This window comes from Neoarius graeffei, chromosome 9, assembly GCF_027579695.1.
Source record: "Neoarius graeffei isolate fNeoGra1 chromosome 9, fNeoGra1.pri, whole genome shotgun sequence".
Taxonomy (NCBI): Eukaryota; Metazoa; Chordata; class Actinopteri; order Siluriformes; family Ariidae; genus Neoarius; species Neoarius graeffei.
In genome coordinates this window covers 5,079,727-5,103,346 of record NC_083577.1, presented here as the reverse complement: position 1 = coordinate 5,103,346, position 23,620 = coordinate 5,079,727, and the positions used below count along the sequence as shown (strand labels likewise).

Below are 23,620 nucleotides of genomic sequence, written 5' to 3'. Positions count from 1 at the left end.
CCTAAGTTCTCCCACACCACCACATTGCTATGCTCCCTCCACTGGTTTCTTGTAGCTGTCTATATTGGATTTAAAACACTGATGCTTGCCTACAAAGCCAAAAACATACCAGCACTCACCTACCTTAAAGCACTGATCACACTCTGCACTGCACCATGCTCCCTTTGACTGTCTGGAATTGCTTAACTGGTTCCACCATCTCTCAGGGTACAAGGAAGCCATGCATCAAGACTCTTCTCTGTTCTGGCACCTACTGTAGGTGGTGGAATAGACTTACCCTAGATGTCCAAACCATCGAGTCACTTGCAGTCTTCAAATGACCTAAAGACCTACCTCTTCTTGAAGTACTTAGAAAGCACTTCTGTAAGTCACTTTGGATAAGGGTATCTGCAAAATGGAATAAATGTGCCATTAAAAAAAAATAGTGGTACCTGTTTTCTTTTGTATGGATTTTGTATAAAGCAGAAGTAACACATAAAATTGTGTTGATTTTTTTTTTCAGAAAAGTGTCAATCCTGGGTATAGACTCAGATTCACACATTTTACAAGTCCTTGTGTGTGGTCTTCTTGTACTGTGTGTGTGTGTGAGGTCTGTCTTAGGTCTGTATATGTCACTGTCAGTTAACTTGAACAGCCCAAAGCAAGTGTCTCTTCACCTGATGAGCTCCACGTAAAAACACACATACACACCTGTTCTCTGACACACACCTGTTCTCACACACTCACATACACAGATACAAACCTCCTCTGGCATGAGCTGATAGCAACTTAAATTAATGCCCTGTACCTGGCAGTGTATGCTCTAATGATTAACCACATCTCTCTCACTTGCAGTGTGTGTGTTTCTGAGGAAGAGAAAAGAGAGGAAATGGTGTGTTTGAGTAAAATTGATTGCCAGGTGCAGCAGGGACCAAAACACTCAATGGAAATGTGGATGCAGGCGATTTAATGTTTCTCTGTACCAATGAGTATTTACACACATTAATCTTCGTGTCACACACCCGTCATATAAACAGTAGTCAGTTTATTAGCTTAACTGATCTAAAATAAGGCAAGTCACTTTTATTGGCATTATAAAATACATTATTGCAGAGCAATGTGCAATATAGTTCACCACAGAGCTGTTTCCTGGGAATGCTGCTGTGTTGGTGTGGACATGGGTGAGGACTTAAAAACTAAATCTTGAATAATATGTGCATCTATGTCTATAAACTTGAGTTAAAAAAAACAGATCAAGTCCATTTTAATTAATAAATGAAGAAAAACAAACAGACACCCAGATAAACTTACTGACTGACTTACTGAGTGACTGCCTAACTGACTTAGGGACTGACTGAGTTTCTGACTGACTTACTGAGTGACTGACTATTTGATTAACTGACCTACTGACTGACTGACTGACCTACTGGCATATTGACTGACTGACCTACTGACATACTAATTGACTTTCTGACTGAGTGACTGACTGACTTCCTGGCATACTGACTAACTGACCTATTGGCATACTGACTGACTGACCTACTGGCATACTGACTGAGTGACTTACAGGTACTGTCTTACTAACTGGCATACTGACTAACTGAACTATTGGCATACTGACTAACTGACCTATTGGCATACTGACTGACTGACCTACTGGCATACTGACTGAGTGACTTACTGTCTTACTAACTGGCATACTGACTGACTGACCTACAGGCATACTGACTGACTTTCTGACTGAGTGACTGACTGACTTCCTGGCATACTGACTAACTGACTGACTGACTTATTGTCTTACTAACTGGCATACTGGCTGACTGACCTACTGGCATACTGACTGAGTGACTTACTGTCTTACTAACTGGCATACTGACTGACCTACTGGCATACTGACTGAGTGACTTACTGTCTTACTAACTGGCATACTGACTGACCTACTGGCATATTGACTGACTGACTTACTGGCATACTGACTGAGTGACTTACTGTCTTACTAACTGGCATACTGACTGACTGACCTATTGGCATACTGACTGACTGACCTACTGGCATACTGACTGACTGACCTATTGGCATACTGACTGACTGACCTACTGGCATACTGACTGAGTGACTGACTGACTTACTGGCATACTGACTAACTGACTGAGTGACTGACTTACTGATTGTCTTATTCACTGAGTGACTGACTTACTGGCATACTGACTGACTTACTGAGTGACTTACTGTCTTACTAACTGGCATACTGACTAAGTGACTGACTGAGTAACTTACTGACAGCTTGAATGGCTTACTGACTGACTGAATGTTCTACTGATTGACTGCCTGACTAACTGACTGCGGGACTAAATGAAATACTGACTTATTGACTGACTGATAGGTTTACTGTCTTTCTGACTGTCTGAATTACAGACTGACATTTTATGTAAGTGTGTTTAATTCTCTGTATTCTTCCCTGCAGGTTCTGCGAATGTTGTTGCGTGCTCTGTCCACGGTGTGAAACATCCTGTAACTGCAGCACTGCATATTGTCCTGGGTAAGTGTGTGTGTGTGTGTGTGTGTGTGTGTGTGTGTGTGTGTGTTGAGCAGGGTCTCTCTCAGTTTCTGCCTCTGTGTGTATGTCTGTATCTGTTTATTGCTCTTACACCATTCACTCACATTGAAAACCATTTATATTTTTCATTATTATGCTGTCATGGTGTCCTGTGGGAATGGGAGCAAAATGGCAAAGACGAAACTTTAATCCATCCCTTGGCGACCGAGTAATGTTTATGAAAATCTTTTGCCATGGCTCCAGTGGGAATCAGAACAATCAGATTAACATGCTGTGACGTTGCTGTTGGTGATGTAAGTGATGATGCAGCGATATTGCGAAAGAACTACTTATACTGCTTCACTGTAAAGCAACCAGCTGCAAACTCAGAATAACAGGCAAAGAAACCATCAGCAGATATAAGCGACAGTCTTATAAATAGCCTTTGCTTGAACCAAACAAATATTCAGAAACCGGGAGACGACTCTCAGCAGGGATGTAATGCAGCTCAACGTGTGCCATGCTGCTAACTAGCAAATGTCTCAGCTTGGGCTTTTCACAACAACGGACTTGCCACCTTGTGAATTATACATCATATCCGGTCTCGTGTGTTTTACATGTCTCAGGGAAGTTCGCGCTCCATAGCATTCTGTTAAACACAGTCAGGTGGGATTACAAATTATCCATTAATCTTCTGTTGTGGAAGACTGAGGGGGAATTAAAATTTGTTATATATCCTGTGTTGTTTAAACTTCACAGAGTTATGGGTTTCATATGGGAAACGGGCTTCTGTCTCTGTATTTATATTGTGTGTTCCTCTCTTTCTCTCTCTGTGTGTGTGTGTGTGTGTGTGTGTGTGTGTGTGTGTGTTGATTTCTATACCTGTGTGTCATTTCATTTAGCAAAGCTGTGTTGAACAAAATACATCACCAATGCATTAAAATATAGTGATATAGTGCACTAATGATAGCAATAATCCCACTAGCAGTAACGATACAGAAATAGTAACAATACAACACCAACAAGGAAAAACCCCAACAAGTATAACACCAACACAAACACCACCACCACCATCAATACCAACACAAACACCAACAACAACACAAATACCACCACCACCAACAACAACAAAACAAACACCAACAACAACACAAACACCACCACCACCATCAATACCAACACAAACACCAACAACAACACAAATACCACCAACAACAAGAACACAAACACCATCAACAATAACAACACCAACACAAACACAACCATCAACAACAGCACCAACACAAACACTAACAACAACAACAGCAATAATAGCACCAACAACACAAACATCACCAACAACATCAACACAAACACCACCACCAACAACAACAATAACAACAAAACCAACAACAACAACAATAACAACACCAACACAAACACCACCAACAACAACAAAACAAACACCACCACCAACAACAACAACAACACAAACACCATCAACAATAACAACACAACATCCAACAACAACACAAACACCACCACCACCACCAACAACAACAACAACAATAACAGAACCAACACAAACATCACCACCACCGAAAACAACAATAATAGCACCAAAAACAACATCAACAACAAGAACACAAACACCAGCACCAACAGCATCAGAAACACCAACACAAACACCAACAACAACAATAACAACACAAACACCACCAATAACAACAAAACCAACACAAACACCAACAACAATAACAGCACCAACACAAACACCAACAACAACAATAACACAAACACCACCAACAACAACAACGACAAAACAAACACCACCACCATCAACAAAACAAACACCACCACCAACAAGAACACAAACACCATCAACAATAACAACACAACCTCCAACAACAACAACACAAACACCACCAACAACAACAATAACAGCACCAACAACAACAACAACACAAAGACCACCACCAACAACAACAACAATAATAACAGCACCAAAATCAACAACACAAACACCACCAACACAAACACCAGCACCAACAACATCAGAAACAACAACACAAACACCACCACCAACAACAACAATAATAACAAAACCAACACAAACCCCAACAACAATAACAGCACCAAAACAAACAACAATAAGAACACCACCAAAAAAACCCACCAACAACAACAACAACAACACAAACACCAACAACAATAACAACAAAGTCAACATAAACACCAACAACAATAACAGCACCAAAACAAACAACAATAACACCAACAAAATATCAACAACAACAACAACAACAACACAAACACCAACATCAACAACAACACAAACACCACCAACAACAACAAAAACACCACCAACAATAATAACAGCACAAAACAAACACCCCCACCACCAATAATAACAGCACCAACAACACCAACAACAACACAAACACCAACAAAAACAACAACACAAGCACCACCAACAACAATAACAGCACCAGCACAAACACCACCACCAACAACAACAATAACAGCACCAACAACATCAACAACACCAACACAAACACCACCACCAACAACAACAACACAAGCAACACCAACAACAAAAACACCAACACAAACAGCACCACGAACAAAATTAACAACAGCACAAACACCACCAATAACAACAATAACACCACCACCACCACCACCACCAACAACAACAACAACAACAACACCACAAGCACCAACATAAACACCACCAACAACAACAATAACAACACAAACATTACCACCAACACAAACACCACCACCACCAACAACAACAACAACACAAGCACCAACATAAACACCACCACCACCAACAACAACAACAATAACAACACAAACACCAGAACAACACAAACACCACCAACAGCAACACAAACAGCACCACCAATGACAGCACCAACACAAACACTACCAACAGCAACACAAACAGCACCACCAATGACAGCACCAACACAAACACTACCAACAACATCAGAAGTACCAACACAAGCACCAACAACTACAACACAAACACCACCAATAACACCAACAACACAAACACCACCAGCACCACCAACAACAATAACAACACCAACACAAATACCACCACCAACAACAACAATAACCGCAGCAACACAAACACCAACAACAACAATAACAGCACCAACACAAACACCACGACCACCACCACCAGTAACACAAACACCACCACCAACAACAACAATAACGCAAACATCACCACCACCAACAATAACAGCACCAACACAAACACCAACAAAACACCAACAATAACAACACCAACACAAATACCAACAACAACAACAATAACAGCATCAACACAAACATCACCACCAACAACAACAATAACAGCACCAACACAAACACCACCACCATCACCAACAGTAACACAAACACCATCAACACCAACAACAATAACACAAACACCAACAACAACAATAACAACACCAACACAAATAACAACAACAACAACAATAACCGCAGCAACACTAACACCACCAACAACAACACTAATAGCACCAACACAAACACCATGACCACCACCACCAGCAACACAAACACCACCACCAACAACAACAATAACACCACCAACACAAACACCACCACCACCACCACCATCACCAACAGTAACACAAACACCACCAACAACAACACAAACACCAACAATAACACCAACAATAACACCACCAACACAAATACCAACAACAACAACAACAACAGCATCAACACAAACATCACCACCACCAACAACAATAACAGCACCAACACAAACACCACCACCACCACCATCACCAACAGTAACACAAACACCACCACCACCACCAACAAAAACACCAACAATAACACCAACAATAACACCACCAACACAAATACCAACAACAACAACAATAACAGCATCAACACGAACATCACCACCACGAACAACAATAACAGCATCAACACAAACATCACCACCACGAACAACAATAACAGCACCAACACAAACACCACGACCACCACCACCAGTAACACAAACACCACCACCAACAACAACAACAATAACGCAAACACCACCACCAACAACAATAACAGCACCAACACAAACACCAACAATAACACCAACAATAACAACACCAACACAAATACCAACACCAACAACAATAACAGCATCAACACAAACATCACCACCACGAACAACAATAACAGCACCAACACCACCACCACCACCATCACCAACAGTAACAAACACCACCACCACCAACAACACAAATACCAACAATAACACCAACAATAACACCACCAACACAAATACCAACAACAACAACAATAACAGCATGAACACAAACATCACCACCACGAACAACAATAACAGCATCAACACAAACATCACCACCACGAACAACAATAACAGCACCAACACAAACACCACGACCACCACCACCACCAGTAACACAAACACCACCACCAACAACAACAATAACGCAAACACCACCACCAACAATAACAACACCAACACAAATACCAACAACAACAGCATCAACACAAACATCACCACCACCAACAACAATAACAGCACCAACACAAACATCACCACCACGAACAACAATAACAGCACCAACACAAACATCACCACCAACAACAATAACAGCACCAACACCAACAATAACAGCACCAACACAAACATCACCACCACGAACAACAATAACAGCACCAACACAAACAATAACAGCACCAACACAAACATCATCACCATCACTAACAGTAACACAAACTCCACCACCAACAACAACACAAATACCAACAATAACACCAACAATAACACCACCAACACAAATACCAACAACAACAACAACAATAACAGCATCAACACAAACATCACCACCACGAACAACAATAACAGCACCAACACAAACACCACGACCACCACCACCAGTAACACAAACACCAACAACAACAATAACGCAAACACCACCACCACCAACAATAACAGCACCAACACAAACACCAACATAACAGCATCAACACAAATATCACCACCATGAACAACAATAACAGCACCAACACAAACATCACCACCACCACGAACAACAATAACAGCACCAACACAAACATCACCACCACCAACAACAATAACAGCACCAACATAAACACCATGACCACCACCACCAGTAACACAAACACCACCAACAACAACAACAATAACGCAAACACCACCAACAACAACAATAACAACACCAACACAAATACCAACAACAACAAGAACAATAACAGCACCAACACAAACATCACCACCACCAACAACAATAACAGCACCAACACAAACATCACCACCACCAACAACAATAACAGCACTAACACAAACACCATGACCACCACCACCAGTAACACAAACACCGCCAACAACAACAACAATAATGCAAACACCACCACCAACAACAATAACAGCACCAACACAAACACCAACACAAATACCAACAGCAACAACAATAACAGCATCAACACAAATATCACCACCACGAACAACAATAACAGCACCAACACAAACATCACCACCACGAACAACAATAACAGCACCAACACAAACATCACCACCACCACCAACAATAACAGCACCAACATAAACACCATGACCACCACCACCAGTAACACAAACACCACCACCAACAACAACAACAATAACGCAAACACCACCACCAACAACAATAACAACACCAACACAAATACCAACAACAACAAGAACAATAACAGCACCAACACAAACATCACCACCACCAACAACAATAACAGCACCAACACAAACATCACCACCACCAACAACAATAACAGCACTAACACAAACACCATGACCACCACCACCAGTAACACAAACACCGCCAACAACAACAACAACAATAATGCAAACACCACCAGCAACAACAATAACAGCACCAACACAAACACCAACAATAACAACACCAACACAAATACCAACAACAACAACAACAACAATAACAGCATCAACACAAATATCACCACCACGAACAACAATAACAGCATCAACACAAATATCACCACCACGAACAACAATAACAGCACCAAAACAAACATCACCACCACGAACAACAATAACAGCACCAACACAAACACCACGACCACCACCACCAGTAACACAAACACCACCACCACCAACAATAACGCAAACAGCACCAACACAAACACCAACAATAACACCAACAATAACAACACCAACACAAATACCAACAACAACAATAACAGCATCAACACAAACATCACCACCACCACCAACAATAACAGCACCAACACAAACATCACCACCACGAACAACAATAACAGCACCAAACATCACCACCACGAACAACAATAACAGCACCAACACAAATATCACCACCACGAACAACAATAACAGCACCAACACAAACATCACCACCACGAACAACAATAACAGCACCAACACAAACATCACCACCACCAACAACAATAACAGCACTAACACAAACACCATGACCACCACCACCAGTAACACAAACACCACCAACAACAACAATAACAACACCAACACAAATACCAACAATAACAAGAACAATAACAGCACCAACACAAACATCACCACCACCAACAACAATAACAGCACCAACACAAACATCACCACCACCAACAACAATAACAGCACCAACACAAACACCATGACCACCACCACCAGTAACACAAACACCACCACCAACAACAACAATAACACCACCAACACAAACACCACCACCACCACCACCATCACCAACAGTAACACAAACACCACCACCAACAACAACACAAACACCAACAATAACACCAACAATAACACCACCAACACAAATACCAACAACAACAACAACAACAACAACAATAACAGCATCAACACAAACATCACCACCACCAACAACAATAACAGCACCAACACAAACACCACCACCACCACCATCACCAACAGTAACACAAACACCACCACCAACAACAACAAAAACACCAACAATAACACCAACAATAACACCACCAACACAAATACCAACAACAACAACAACAACAACAACAATAACAGCATCAACACGAACATCACCACCACGAACAACAATAACAGCATCAACACAAACATCACCACCACGAACAACAATAACAGCACCAACACAAACACCACGACCACCACCACCAGTAACACAAACACCACCACCAACAACAACAACAATAACGCAAACACCACCACCAACAACAATAACAGCACCAACACAAACACCAACAATAACACCAACAATAACAACACCAACACAAATACCAACACCAACAACAATAACAGCATCAACACAAACATCACCACCACGAACAACAATAACAGCACCAACACCACCACCACCACCATCACCAACAGTAACACAAACACCACCAACAACAACAACACAAATACCAACAATAACACCAACAATAACACCACCAACACAAATACCAACAACAACAACAATAACAGCATGAACACAAACATCACCACCACGAACAACAATAACAGCATCAACACAAACATCACCACCACGAACAACAATAACAGCACCAACACAAACACCACGACCACCACCACCACCAGTAACACAAACACCACCACCAACAACAACAATAACGCAAACACCACCAACAACAATAACAACACCAACACAAATACCAACAACAACAGCATCAACACAAACATCACCACCACCACCAACAATAACAGCACCAACACAAACATCACCACCACGAACAACAATAACAGCACCAACACAAACATCACCACCAACAACAATAACAGCACCAACACCAACAATAACAGCACCAACACAAACATCACCACCACGAACAACAATAACAGCACCAACACAAACAATAACAGCACCAACACAAACATCATCACCATCACTAACAATAACACAATCTCCACCACCAACAACAACACAAATACCAACAATAACACCAACAATAACACCACCAACACAAATACCAACAACAACAACAACAATAACAGCATCAACACAAACATCACCACCACGAACAACAATAACAGCACCAACACAAACACCACGACCACCACCACCAGTAACACAAACACCAACAACAACAATAACGCAAACACCACCACCAACAACAATAACAGCACCAACACAAACACCAACATAACAGCATCAACACAAATATCACCACCATGAACAACAATAACAGCACCAACACAAACATCACCACCACCACGAACAACAATAACAGCACCAACACAAACATCACCACCACCAACAACAATAACAGCACCAACATAAACATCATGACCACCACCACCAGTAACACAAACACCACCACCAACAACAACAATAACGCAAACACCACCACCACCAACAATAACAACACCAACACAAATACCAACAACAACAAGAACAATAACAGCACCAACACAAACATCACCACCACCAACAACAATAACAGCACCAACACAAACATCACCACCACCAACAACAATAACAGCACTAACACAAACACCATGACCACCACCACCAGTAACACAAACACCGCCAGCAACAACAACAATAATGCAAACACCACCAACAACAACAATAACAGCACCAACACAAACACCAACACAAATACCAACAACAACAACAATAACAGCATCAACACAAATATCACCACCACGAACAACAATAACAGCACCAACACAAACATCACCACCACGAACAACAATAACAGCACCAACACAAACATCACCACCACCACCAACAATAACAGCACCAACATAAACACCATGACCACCACCACCAGTAACACAAACACCACCACCACCAACAACAACAATAACGCAAACACCACCACCAACAACAATAACAACACCAACACAAATACCAACAACAACAAGAACAATAACAGCACCAACACAAACATCACCACCACCAACAACAATAACAGCACCAACACAAACATCACCACCACCAACAACAATAACAGCACTAACACAAACACCATGACCACCACCACCAGTAACACAAACACCGCCAACAACAACAATAACAATAATGCAAACACCACCAGCAACAACAATAACAGCACCAACACAAACACCAACAATAACAACACCAACACAAATACCAACAACAACAACAACAACAACAATAACAGCATCAACACAAATATCACCACCACGAACAACAATAACAGCATCAACACAAATATCACCACCACGAACAACAATAACAGCACCAAAACAAACATCACCACCACGAACAACAATAACAGCACCAACACAAACACCACGACCACCACCACCAGTAACACAAACACCACCACCACCAACAATAACGCAAACAGCACCAACACAAACACCAACAATAACACCAACAATAACAACACCAACACAAATACCAACAACAACAATAACAGCATCAACACAAACATCACCACCACCACCAACAATAACAGCACCAACACAAACATCACCACCACGAACAACAATAACAGCACCAAACATCACCACCACGAACAACAATAACAGCACCAACACAAATATCACCACCACGAACAACAATAACAGCACCAACACAAACATCACCACCACGAACAACAATAACAGCACCAACACAAACATCACCACCACCAACAACAATAACAGCACTAACACAAACACCATGACCACCACCACCAGTAACACAAACACCACCACCAACAACAATAACAACACCAACACAAATACCAACAACAACAAGAACAATAACAGCACCAACACAAACATCACCACCACCAACAACAATAACAGCACCAACACAAACATCACCACCACCAACAACAATAACAGCACCAACACAAACACCATGACCACCACCACCAGTAACACAAACACCACCACCAACAACAACAATAACACCACCAACACAAACACCACCACCACCACCACCATCACCAACAGTAACACAAACACCACCACCAACAACAACACAAACACCAACAATAACACCAACAATAACACCACCAACACAAATACCAACAACAACAACAACAACAATAACAGCATCAACACAAACATCACCACCACCAACAACAATAACAGCACCAACACAAACACCACCACCACCAACAACAAAAACACCAACAATAACACCAACAATAACACCACCAACACAAATACCAACAACAACAACAATAACAGCATCAACACGAACATCACCACCACGAACAACAATAACAGCATCAACACAAACATCACCACCACGAACAACAATAACAGCACCAACACAAACACCACGACCACCACCACCAGTAACACAAACACCACCACCAACAACAACAACAATAACGCAAACACCACCACCAACAACAATAACAGCACCAACACAAACACCAACAATAACACCAACAATAACAACACCAACACAAATACCAACACCAACAACAATAACAGCATCAACACAAACATCACCACCACGAACAACAATAACAGCACCAACACCACCACCACCACCATCACCAACAGTAACACAAACACCACCACCAACAACAACACAAATACCAACAATAACACCAACAATAACACCACCAACACAAATACCAACAACAACAACAATAACAGCATGAACACAAACATCACCACCACGAACAACAATAACAGCATCAACACAAACATCACCACCACGAACAACAATAACAGCACCAACACAAACACCACGACCACCACCACCACCAGTAACACAAACACCACCACCAACAACAACAATAACGCAAACACCACCACCACCAACAATAACAGCACCAACACAAACATCACCACCACCAACAACAATAACAGCACCAACATAAACACCATGACCACCACCACCAGTAACACAAACACCACCAACAACAACAACAATAACGCAAACACCACCACCACCAACAATAACAACACCAACACAAATACCAACAACAACAAGAACAATAACAGCACCAACACAAACATCACCACCACCAACAACAATAACAGCACCAACACAAACATCACCACCACCAACAACAATAACAGCACTAACACAAACACCATGACCACCACCACCAGTAACACAAACACCGCCAACAACAACAACAATAATGCAAACACCACCAACAACAACAATAACAGCACCAACACAAACACCAACACAAATACCAACAACAACAACAATAACAGCATCAACACAAATATCACCACCATGAACAACAATAACAGCACCAACACAAACATCACCACCACGAACAACAATAACAGCACCAACACAAACATCACCACCACCACCAACAATAACAGCACCAACACAAACATCACCACCACCACCAACAATAACAGCACCAACATAAACACCATGACCACCACCACCAGTAACACAAACACCACCAACAACAACAACAACAATAACGCAAACACCACCACCAACAACAATAACAACACCAACACAAATACCAACAACAACAAGAACAATAACAGCACCAACACAAACATCACCACCACCAACAACAATAACAGCACCAACACAAACATCACCACCACCAACAACAATAACAGCACTAACACAAACACCATGACCACCACCACCAGTAACACAAACACCGCCAACAACAACAACAACAATAATGCAAACACCACCAGCAACAACAATAACAGCACCAACACAAACACCAACAATAACAACACCAACACAAATACCAACAACAACAACAATAACAGCATCAACACAAATATCACCACCACGAACAACAATAACAGCATCAACACAAATATCACCACCACGAACAACAATAACAGCACCAAAACAAACATCACCACCACGAACAACAATAACAGCACCAACACAAACACCACGACCACCACCACCAGTAACACAAACACCACCACCACCAACAATAACGCAAACAGCACCAACACAAACACCAACAATAACACCAACAATAACAACACCAACACAAATACCAACAACAACAATAACAGCATCAACACAAACATCACCACCACCAACAACAATAACAGCACCAACACAAACATCACCACCATGAACAACAATAACAGCATCAACACAAATATCACCACCACGAACAACAATAACAGCACCAACACAAACATCACCACCACGAACAACAATAACAGCACCAACACAAACATCACCACCACCAACAACAATAACAGCACCAACATAAACACCACGACCACCACCACCAGTAACACAAACACCACCACCAACAACAACAATAACGCAAACACCACCACCAACAACAATAACAACACCAACACAAATACCACCAACAACAAGAACAATAACAGCACCAACACAAACATCACCACCACCAACAACAATAACAGCACCAACACAAACATCACCACCACCAACAACAATAACAGCACCAACACAAACACCATGACCACCACCACCAGTAACACAAACACCACCAACAACAACAATAACAGCACCAGCACAAACACCAACAATAACAACACCAACACAAATACCAACAACAACAACAACAACAACAACAATAACAGCATCAACACAAATATCACCACCACGAACAACAATAACAGCATCAACACAAACATCACCACCACGAACAACAATAACAGCACCAACACAAACACCACGACCACCACCACCAGTAACACAAACACCACCACCAACAACAACAATAACGCAAACAGCACCAACACAAACACCAACAATAACAACACCAACACAAATACCAACAACAACAACAATAACAGCATCAACACAAACATCACCACCAACAACAACAATAACAGCACCAACACAAACATCACCACCACGAACAACAATAACAGCACCAACACAAACATCACCACCACCAACAACAATAACAGCACCAACACAAACACCATGACCACCACCACCAGTAACACAAACACCACCACGAACAACAATAACAGCACCAACACAAACACCACGACCACCACCACCAGTAACACAAACACCACCACCAACAACAACAATAATGCAAACACCACCACCAACAACAATAACTGCACCAATACAAACACCAACAATAACAGCACCAACACAAACATCACCACCACGAACAGCAATAACAGCATCAACACAAATATCACCACCACGAACAACAATAACAGCACCAACACAAACATCACCACCACCAACAACAATAACAGCACCAACATAAACACCATGACCACCACCACCAGTAACACAAACACCACCAACAACAACAATAATAACGCAAACACCACCACCACCAACAATAACAACACCAACACAAATACCAACAACAACAAGAACAATAACAGCACCGACACAAACATCACCACCACCAACAACAATAACAGCACCAACACAAACATCACCACCACCAACAACAATAACAGCACTAACACAAACACCATGACCACCACCACCAGTAACACAAACACCACCACCAACAACAATAACAACACCAACACAAATACCAACAACAACAAGAACAATAACAGCACCAACACAAACATCACCACCAACAACAACAATAACAGCACCAACACAAACATCACCAACAACAACAACAATAACAGCACTAACACAAACACCATGACCACCACCACCAGTAACACAAACACCGCCAACAACAACAACAATAATGCAAACACCACCACCACCAACAATAACAACACCAACACAAATACCATCAACAACAACAATAACAGCATCAACACAAATATCACCACCACGAACAACAATAACAGCACCAACACAAACACCACGACCACCACCACCAGTAACACAAACGCCACCACCACCAACAACAATAACACAAACACCACCACCAACAAAAACATCAAGAATACCAACACCATTATCAACAAGAATAACAATAAGACCTCCAACAACAAGGGCAACTGCTGCTGCTACTACAACAAGTATCAGCACCAGCCCAGTGGATGCTCCTCCTCCTGGCACTAATACTATGATTAATGCTGCAATAACAACAACTACTACTACTACTATTAAAAAAAATAAATAAATAATAATAATAATAATAATAATAATAATAATGCAGGTTGTCAGTATGCCTGTGTGTCAGTTTCTCTTTTGGCATCTGTCCCATTATCTCTCTCTCTCTCTCTGTCTGTTTCTCTTTGTCTGTATTTCCCGTTATCGCTATCTGTTTCTTTTTCTAGCTCTCACTCTCCATATGTTTGGCTGGAAATCTCTCTGGTTTATCCATCCGTTTCTTCTTCTCCCTCTATGTGCACATGTTTATATTTATACATATACATAAATCCATCTATATGTTTTTCTCTCTCTCTCACACACACACACACACACACACACACATATATATATCTTTTGCCATCTCAGTCTCTCTTTTGTATCCCAATAGCAGATCATGTGCCCCTCTGCGGTATGCTGTTTAATTAGGACTAGCAGGCTTGTTTTGGGAGTGATTTAGGTGTTTGTGTGTGCGTGTGTTTGTTTATACGTGGGTGTTTAACCAGTCCCATGGAAAACGAGTGAGTCCCAGGAGAGGATGGCGTACTCGTCTGTCCTTCTCTCTTTCTGTCCATTGTATGTGTTCATGCTTTCAGGCTTTTTGGCCAGGCCGATTGTTGGCTGTTTGAGAATAAGGACTGTGGCTCTTTTGGCTCTGTGTGTGTATGTGTTTGTGAGTGTGTCCTTGTGTGTGTCAGGTGTTTTTTGCGACGTTTGCACCGATGCGTCTGGTCCATTGTGTTGCCTGTGCAATCTCTCTTGGGCTTACTATGACAGACAAGCGGATTTGGCTTGTGTCAGGGGATTACACACACACACAGCTGGGCTTGCATCTCAGAAAAGCTCACTAATAGCAAAAGCTTGAGCTGTAGCTTCATGATAGAATTAAGTCACTTTATCAGATTGCTGGAATGAGACACTTTTTTAAGGGTTTTTTCAGGTCAGTAAAAGTAAAAAAAAAAAAATAGAACACGTACATATTCAAACAGTATCACACGGTAGGGGACGTTACAGATTCAAGGCCTGAAAATTCAACGAGGTGACCAGATTTTCCGAAACAGAGAGAGTCCGTGTTTAAGAGAATACCTTAAAGAGAATTGAACTTCTCCAAGAGGAGTTGAGTTGAAATTTGAGAGAACCACATGATCAAAACAGGTACATTAGAGCCAGAGTAGAGTCGAAGAATACACCTTTTTCGGTGAGATAGACCAACGACATTAAAAAGAATATTTGAATTGTGATTTAAAAAAGATCGATGTGACTGATGAGTAGGTATAAAGCTGGAAGCATTCAAAGTGCACATTGAAAATGTCTTCAAATAAATGTACAAATTTAGTGAGAGAAACCCTGCGTTTAAAACCAGTTATGAATTTTGAAAAGACAAAAAAGTTTGTAAAAAGATACATTTTCTACACTGTAAAAAAAAAATTAGTCAAGCCAACTTAAAAATATAACGCAACCTGCTGCCAAAGGATTTTGAGTAAACTCAACTCCGGGCCAAATAGTTGTGCGGACTTGCTCTTTTAAGTCGACACAGATGAGTATTTTATGTTGACCTTACTTTATTTAGCAAGTTCAGTGCATTCAAATTGTGATGTTGAAATAAATTGAAATAATCATTCCAATTAACTTGGAAAAGCAAGTTGGCACAAAAAGCATTAAGTTATCCTAAATTATTCTTTTTAAAGATTTTTTTTTTTTGGGGGGGGGGGGGGCTTTTTCCACCTTTATTGGATAGGACAGTGTAGAGACAGGAAATGAGCGGGAGAGAGACGGAGAGGGAAATGATCTCGGGTCGGAATCGAACCCAGGTCCCTGGATTTATGGTATGGCACCTTATCCACCTGAACCATGACACCCCAAAATGTTCTCTTAAGTTCACATAGAAGAATATTTTATGTTGAGTTGCCTTGACTTGCCTTTAGAAGTTCAGTCCAAAAAATTGTTTAGTTGAAATAAATTGAAATAATAATGTCAATTAACTTAGAAGAGCAAGTTGGCACATTATGGTTCTAAGTTGAGTTTACTCAAAACCCTTTGGCAGCAGGTTGCGTTACATTTTTAAGTTGGCTTGACTTTTTTTTTTTTTACAATGATTTAGTGTGCATTACATTTTTTTAGTTAACACAAACCTCTCAACACTTAAGTTCTACTTCACTTTGCCTATTATTACACAAACAGAAACAAATACCGACATACAAGGAGGGAATTCCCTGGCCTCTGTTGAGGAAAGCTTAGTCTAGACTCCTATACAACATCTCGTGTCAGTTTCCACGGACTCTCACTCCACCCGACCGGTGAAACTTTCGAACTTGTGAAGTGCGCATGCGCAGTGGCATCGGTTAAGGGGCGTCAATCAGCACTTGAATATATAAGTTCACTTAACTTAATTTTCCAATTCCTATGAACTTGTGGCGAAGGAAAGGCGTCTCAACTATTTTTTTTTTAGTTACTTGAACAATTAGAAGGGAAATTTGTTCATTCAACTTAGAATCCTTTTTTCACTCAACAATTTTGCAAGTTACATTTTTTACAGTGTGAGTGGTTCTTAGATATACAGGATCACGACATTAAACAGCATCCTGTCGAGTCCTCCTCATGTCAAGATGTGGAAAGAAGAAAGGAAGAGCTTGTGAGAAGGTTAATAAAATAAAAATTTACACCGTATCTATTTCTTAACTTACCATAACTACAAAATAAAGTTTGAATTGAGTTTGTATGTTAGATGAAGATAAATAAGAAAAAGAAAGGAAAATATTTAAATAATATTGGCTGGCTTTTTTTTCATGGTCTATCAGATATATTCCATTCAGCAAGCATGATACTGAACAAGTCGAAGACGAGTAGCTGAATGGAATATATCTGATAGACCATGAAAAAAAGCCATTATTATTATTATTATTATTATTATTATTATTATTATTATTATACATACACATTCGATGGAACAATTATAGATTTTGGAAAAAGTTAAGAACAGGGGGGAACTTGCCAATATTGAATGCTGATTCTGATCGAACGTAATTCAATATTCTGTCAATCCAATATACTGTACAAAGTCAAAGTTCTAACAATAAAAATGGTACAAGTACAAAAAGCCTGAACAAGAACCCAACTTACAGTATGTACAAGTTATATCCAGGCTGACAGTTTAAATTCACAGTTACTTTTGGTTGTAGTTAATTGTTCCATTGCAGTTGTTCAAAACAAAAGGGTTTTGCTGAGTGAAGTCCACGAGTAAAGTCCTCTTGGAAAAGTGTCCGTCACTTTTCCTCACCTTCAAGTAGAACTTTGACAGTATTTCCGCTATTGCGCTCTTTTCCAGTTTTTCGATGTCCATTGATATGTTTTTCTCTTAGAAATATATGTGAAGAATATCCAGTGAAGTTTTAGTAGCCTTTCGGGTGTTCGGCGTGTCTCTCTCTTTAAATCTACTGCTTTTAATGAAGCAAACCTGGCGGCCATGTTTGTTTACAAATTATCACAGTCACTTACTAGTGCGGAAGTTTTACATCTCCGATGTGTCTCTTTTCCAGTTTTTTGATGTCCGTTGGTCTGTTTTTCTCTTGTAAATATACACAAAGAATATATAATGAAGTTTCGGTAGCCTTTCAGGTGTTCAGCACGTCTTTAGTTTCAGTTTTCAGTTTATTTATTTAGTGCTTAATCCGAGCACCGGATTAGCCCCGTCTTCTCTCTTTCCTGGCCGACAAAGAAATGATTGTGCACATGCGCAGCAGCAAAGTTTTGTCATTGGATCTTCACATGATCTTTGTCATGTGAAATTGTGTTGTCTTGACAACGTGCAATATTATAACAATATTGCACGCTCATTCTCCATTGGGGAGAGCGGCATAATACACAGAGGATAAGCGACATGCTAACAATATTGCATGCCATTAGTAAACCCACTAGAAGGAAATAGAACACACGGAAAAAGGTCTATATGTGTAATTATACATATTATTCTGTCCACATTCATTGGATATGAGCAATTGCGCGCTCTGATTGGCTACTCTACTACTAGGATATCAGCTCATATACTGTGAGGAGAGAAAAACAAAATGGCGGCGTGTGTTGCTGAACCAACCGAGGACGAAATAAAAACTACTCAAAAACAAAGCCCCAAAAAATATTTAAAAAAAGCAACAAAATATGGAATGAAAGTATTTGATGGTAAGAACGTATCTTTTTTATTTTTCAATAATAATAATTATTATTATCGCATTTTTCACAAGTTGCTGTGGACATTTTGCCGGTTTGTTTACATTCTAAGCGGAAATGAAGTTTTACGTCTCCAGCGTGCAACGTCATGTTGTCTTGACAACCATGCAATATCGTAAACCATATTCAACACTCATTCTCCATTGGGTAGAGTGATGTAATACACCTAGGATAAGCGATATTATGCTAACAGTATTGCATGCTGTCGAACCAAATGAATGAAACCCGCTAGAAGGGAATAGAACACGTTTTTATTTCATTGAAAAAATGTCCTGTGTTTAATATTTTGACAATACTGAATCTGCAGTGATATGGTTTCAATTCATAATCAATCAGTATTACACGAGCCAACTGAATCTGCTACAACACGGTATGATTTTGATTCATAAAGCAACGATTCGATGTTTGATGATCACACTGAATCTGATACAACTGCAATGGGATTTGATTTAATAGCCTCCAATCAATATGTGACCAGCTTTGTTCAGAATCTAAGGTAGGCCTTACTGCTCATTTGTGAGTGATGATGATAATGATGATGATGTTCACTTTGCTAGCCTAATTACACATCATTTTAAATACAGTCCTGCTGTACAAACATCTTAAGCACATGTAAAGAAATGCTGTCGACCAAACACGGCTTAAAAATAATGAAATGAAATGTTTCAACATAAAAAAAATCCTATAAACTGTAATCAGTGAGCCATAATAAATGAATAAATACAAAGTCAATATTTGGTGTGAGACGACCCTTTGGTTTAAAAAAAAAAAAGTCCGAGGTCCAGTGAGGTCAGTTTTATGCGGAAATGATCTGTAGGTTTTCCTGAGCATCTTACAGAACCAGCCACAGTTCTTCTGCACACTTTGACTGTCACACTCGCTTCTTCATTTTACACCAAAACCCAGTAGCCAGTAATAGCAGTAGTTCATTAATTTGCACTAGCAGCATTGGCGCAAATTGTTACTCTCACTCAGGATCTTTCTATTATTATTATTATTATGTTTTTTTAGGAGCGGCACGGTGGTGTAATGGTTAGCGCTGCCGCCTCACAGCAAGAAGGTCCGGGTTTGAGCCCCGTGGCCGGCGAGGGCCTTTCTGTGCGGAGTTTGCATGTTCTCCCCGTGTCTGCGTGGGTTTCCTCCGGGTGCTCCGGTTTCCCCCACAGTCCAAAGACATGCAGGTTAGGTTAACTGGTGACTCTAAATTGAGCGTAGGTGTGAATGTGAGTGTGAATGGTTGTCTGTGTCTATGTGTCAGCCCTGTGATGACCTGGCGACTTGTCCAGGGTGAACCCCGCCTTTCGCCCGTAGTCAGCTGGGATAGGATCCAGCTCGCCTGCGACCCTGTAGAAGGATAAAGCGGCTAGAGATGATGAGATGAGATGAGATATGTCAAATCAATGGCCGTAAACGAGATGCGTTGAGACCTGTGCGAGACATCGTAGGACGGAAGTAAATTGATGCTGCTCAAGGACCTTCACCTTGACCTTCAATTGACAAAGGTCAGCAAGCGCAAATAACTGTGACTTTAGTCACCATCTCTATCGAGTTATGTTTCCTTTTTTCATCTGAAAAGTGCTCTTTTATGGAATATGCTGCTCAGATACAAACATTCTTTTCCTGTAACATTTAAAGGAGAACTGAAGTCATTTTTAAACTTGCTTTATTTCTTAATTAATGTGTTATTCAATTACGTTTTCGGTTTTAGTAACCTTATATCGTGACTCGTATTGGCAACTAATTGCAATTAAATATTATACTTATCGGCCTATTCGGTTTTTAGCCGTGTTGAATTTAGTTAGTTTGGTCCACGGCAGGCGTCGCTTATCCGCGCGATCTTCACGAGACTTCGAAACGTGAAGTGTCAGCCAGGTGTCAATGCCGCCATATTGAAAACTGTTTTCCAAATGAAATATTGCACAAAAACGAGTTTAAATGACGATTACTGCCTACTTTTTTCAAACTTTCCTGATTGCTATCAAAACAAACAAAACTTCCGGCTTGATTACGTCAGCATTCGAAAGAGGGCGCGCACATCTTTTTTTTGACAACGTTGGCAGATGTCGGTCACTTTGATTTCCGCTGTACGTTTTACTTCCGTCCTACGATGTCTCGCACAGGTCTCAACGAATCTCATTTACGGCCGTCGCTTTGACATATGGACTGATATATTACAGAGCATATTTCAAACACTCAGAACTTGCTATAGCAGCGACAAAATAGCAATCAAAAATGCATTCCGATATTTAATAAAATGAGAAAAAGAATTCTGATCATCAAAAAATTTGCCTTCGGCTATCCTTTAATTTTGTGCTGGAAAACGAACGTTTGGACTCTAAAATGTTTTTATGATGTTTTGACTCGATAATGTAGAAGTCATCAATAGAAATCCATAACAAAGTTTGTATGAAAAAAAATTAGGGTGCCTAAGATTTTTGCACAGTACTGTAAATTAATTGGGTTGGGTTTTTTTTTTATACCCTGGTTGTCTGTCTTTTTTATTTTAGATAATAATCAAGTATAATCAATAATAATAATTTTATTCTGCCTCATTTAATGTCAACCATTGCCTTTTAAGCTGATGCATCAATCTACATCATCCAGTTGTCACAGCAGTGATTAAATTGGGAAGTTTCCGTATGGATGGGTCTCGGTGTTTAGTCCTGATATCAGTATTGTATTGAATATTAATAAAAGCGCATTACTGCGTCCTTGTTTATTCTTATCCAGCTCTCTGGGCATTTCTCAGACCTGCTTGGCTGAGGAGTGAGATGATTAACCCCGTCGTGACCCTCTGATTGTTGGAGAGCATATCCCATTATTAACTCTTCAGGCTGAAGATGTGGGCCATATGGTGGTGTAACTCATCGCGGTTGACCAAAGGGAGGTGGGATACGATAAGGAGTGGGTGCGGCATGTTCTTTTGTTCGCA

The 23,620-nt window shown here is 40.6% G+C and overlaps 1 protein-coding gene across 1 annotated transcript in view; it reads left to right on the top strand.

The window, feature by feature from the left end:
- The window catches only part of cerkl (ceramide kinase-like), a 229,502-nt gene that overhangs the window by 179,359 nt on the left and 26,523 nt on the right, over positions 1-23,620 (top strand). The window contains exon 6 of the mRNA XM_060928581.1: positions 2,444-2,518. Within this exon, the coding sequence (XP_060784564.1) occupies positions 2,444-2,518 (75 nt within the window). The remainder of the gene's footprint in view (positions 1-2,443; positions 2,519-23,620) is intronic.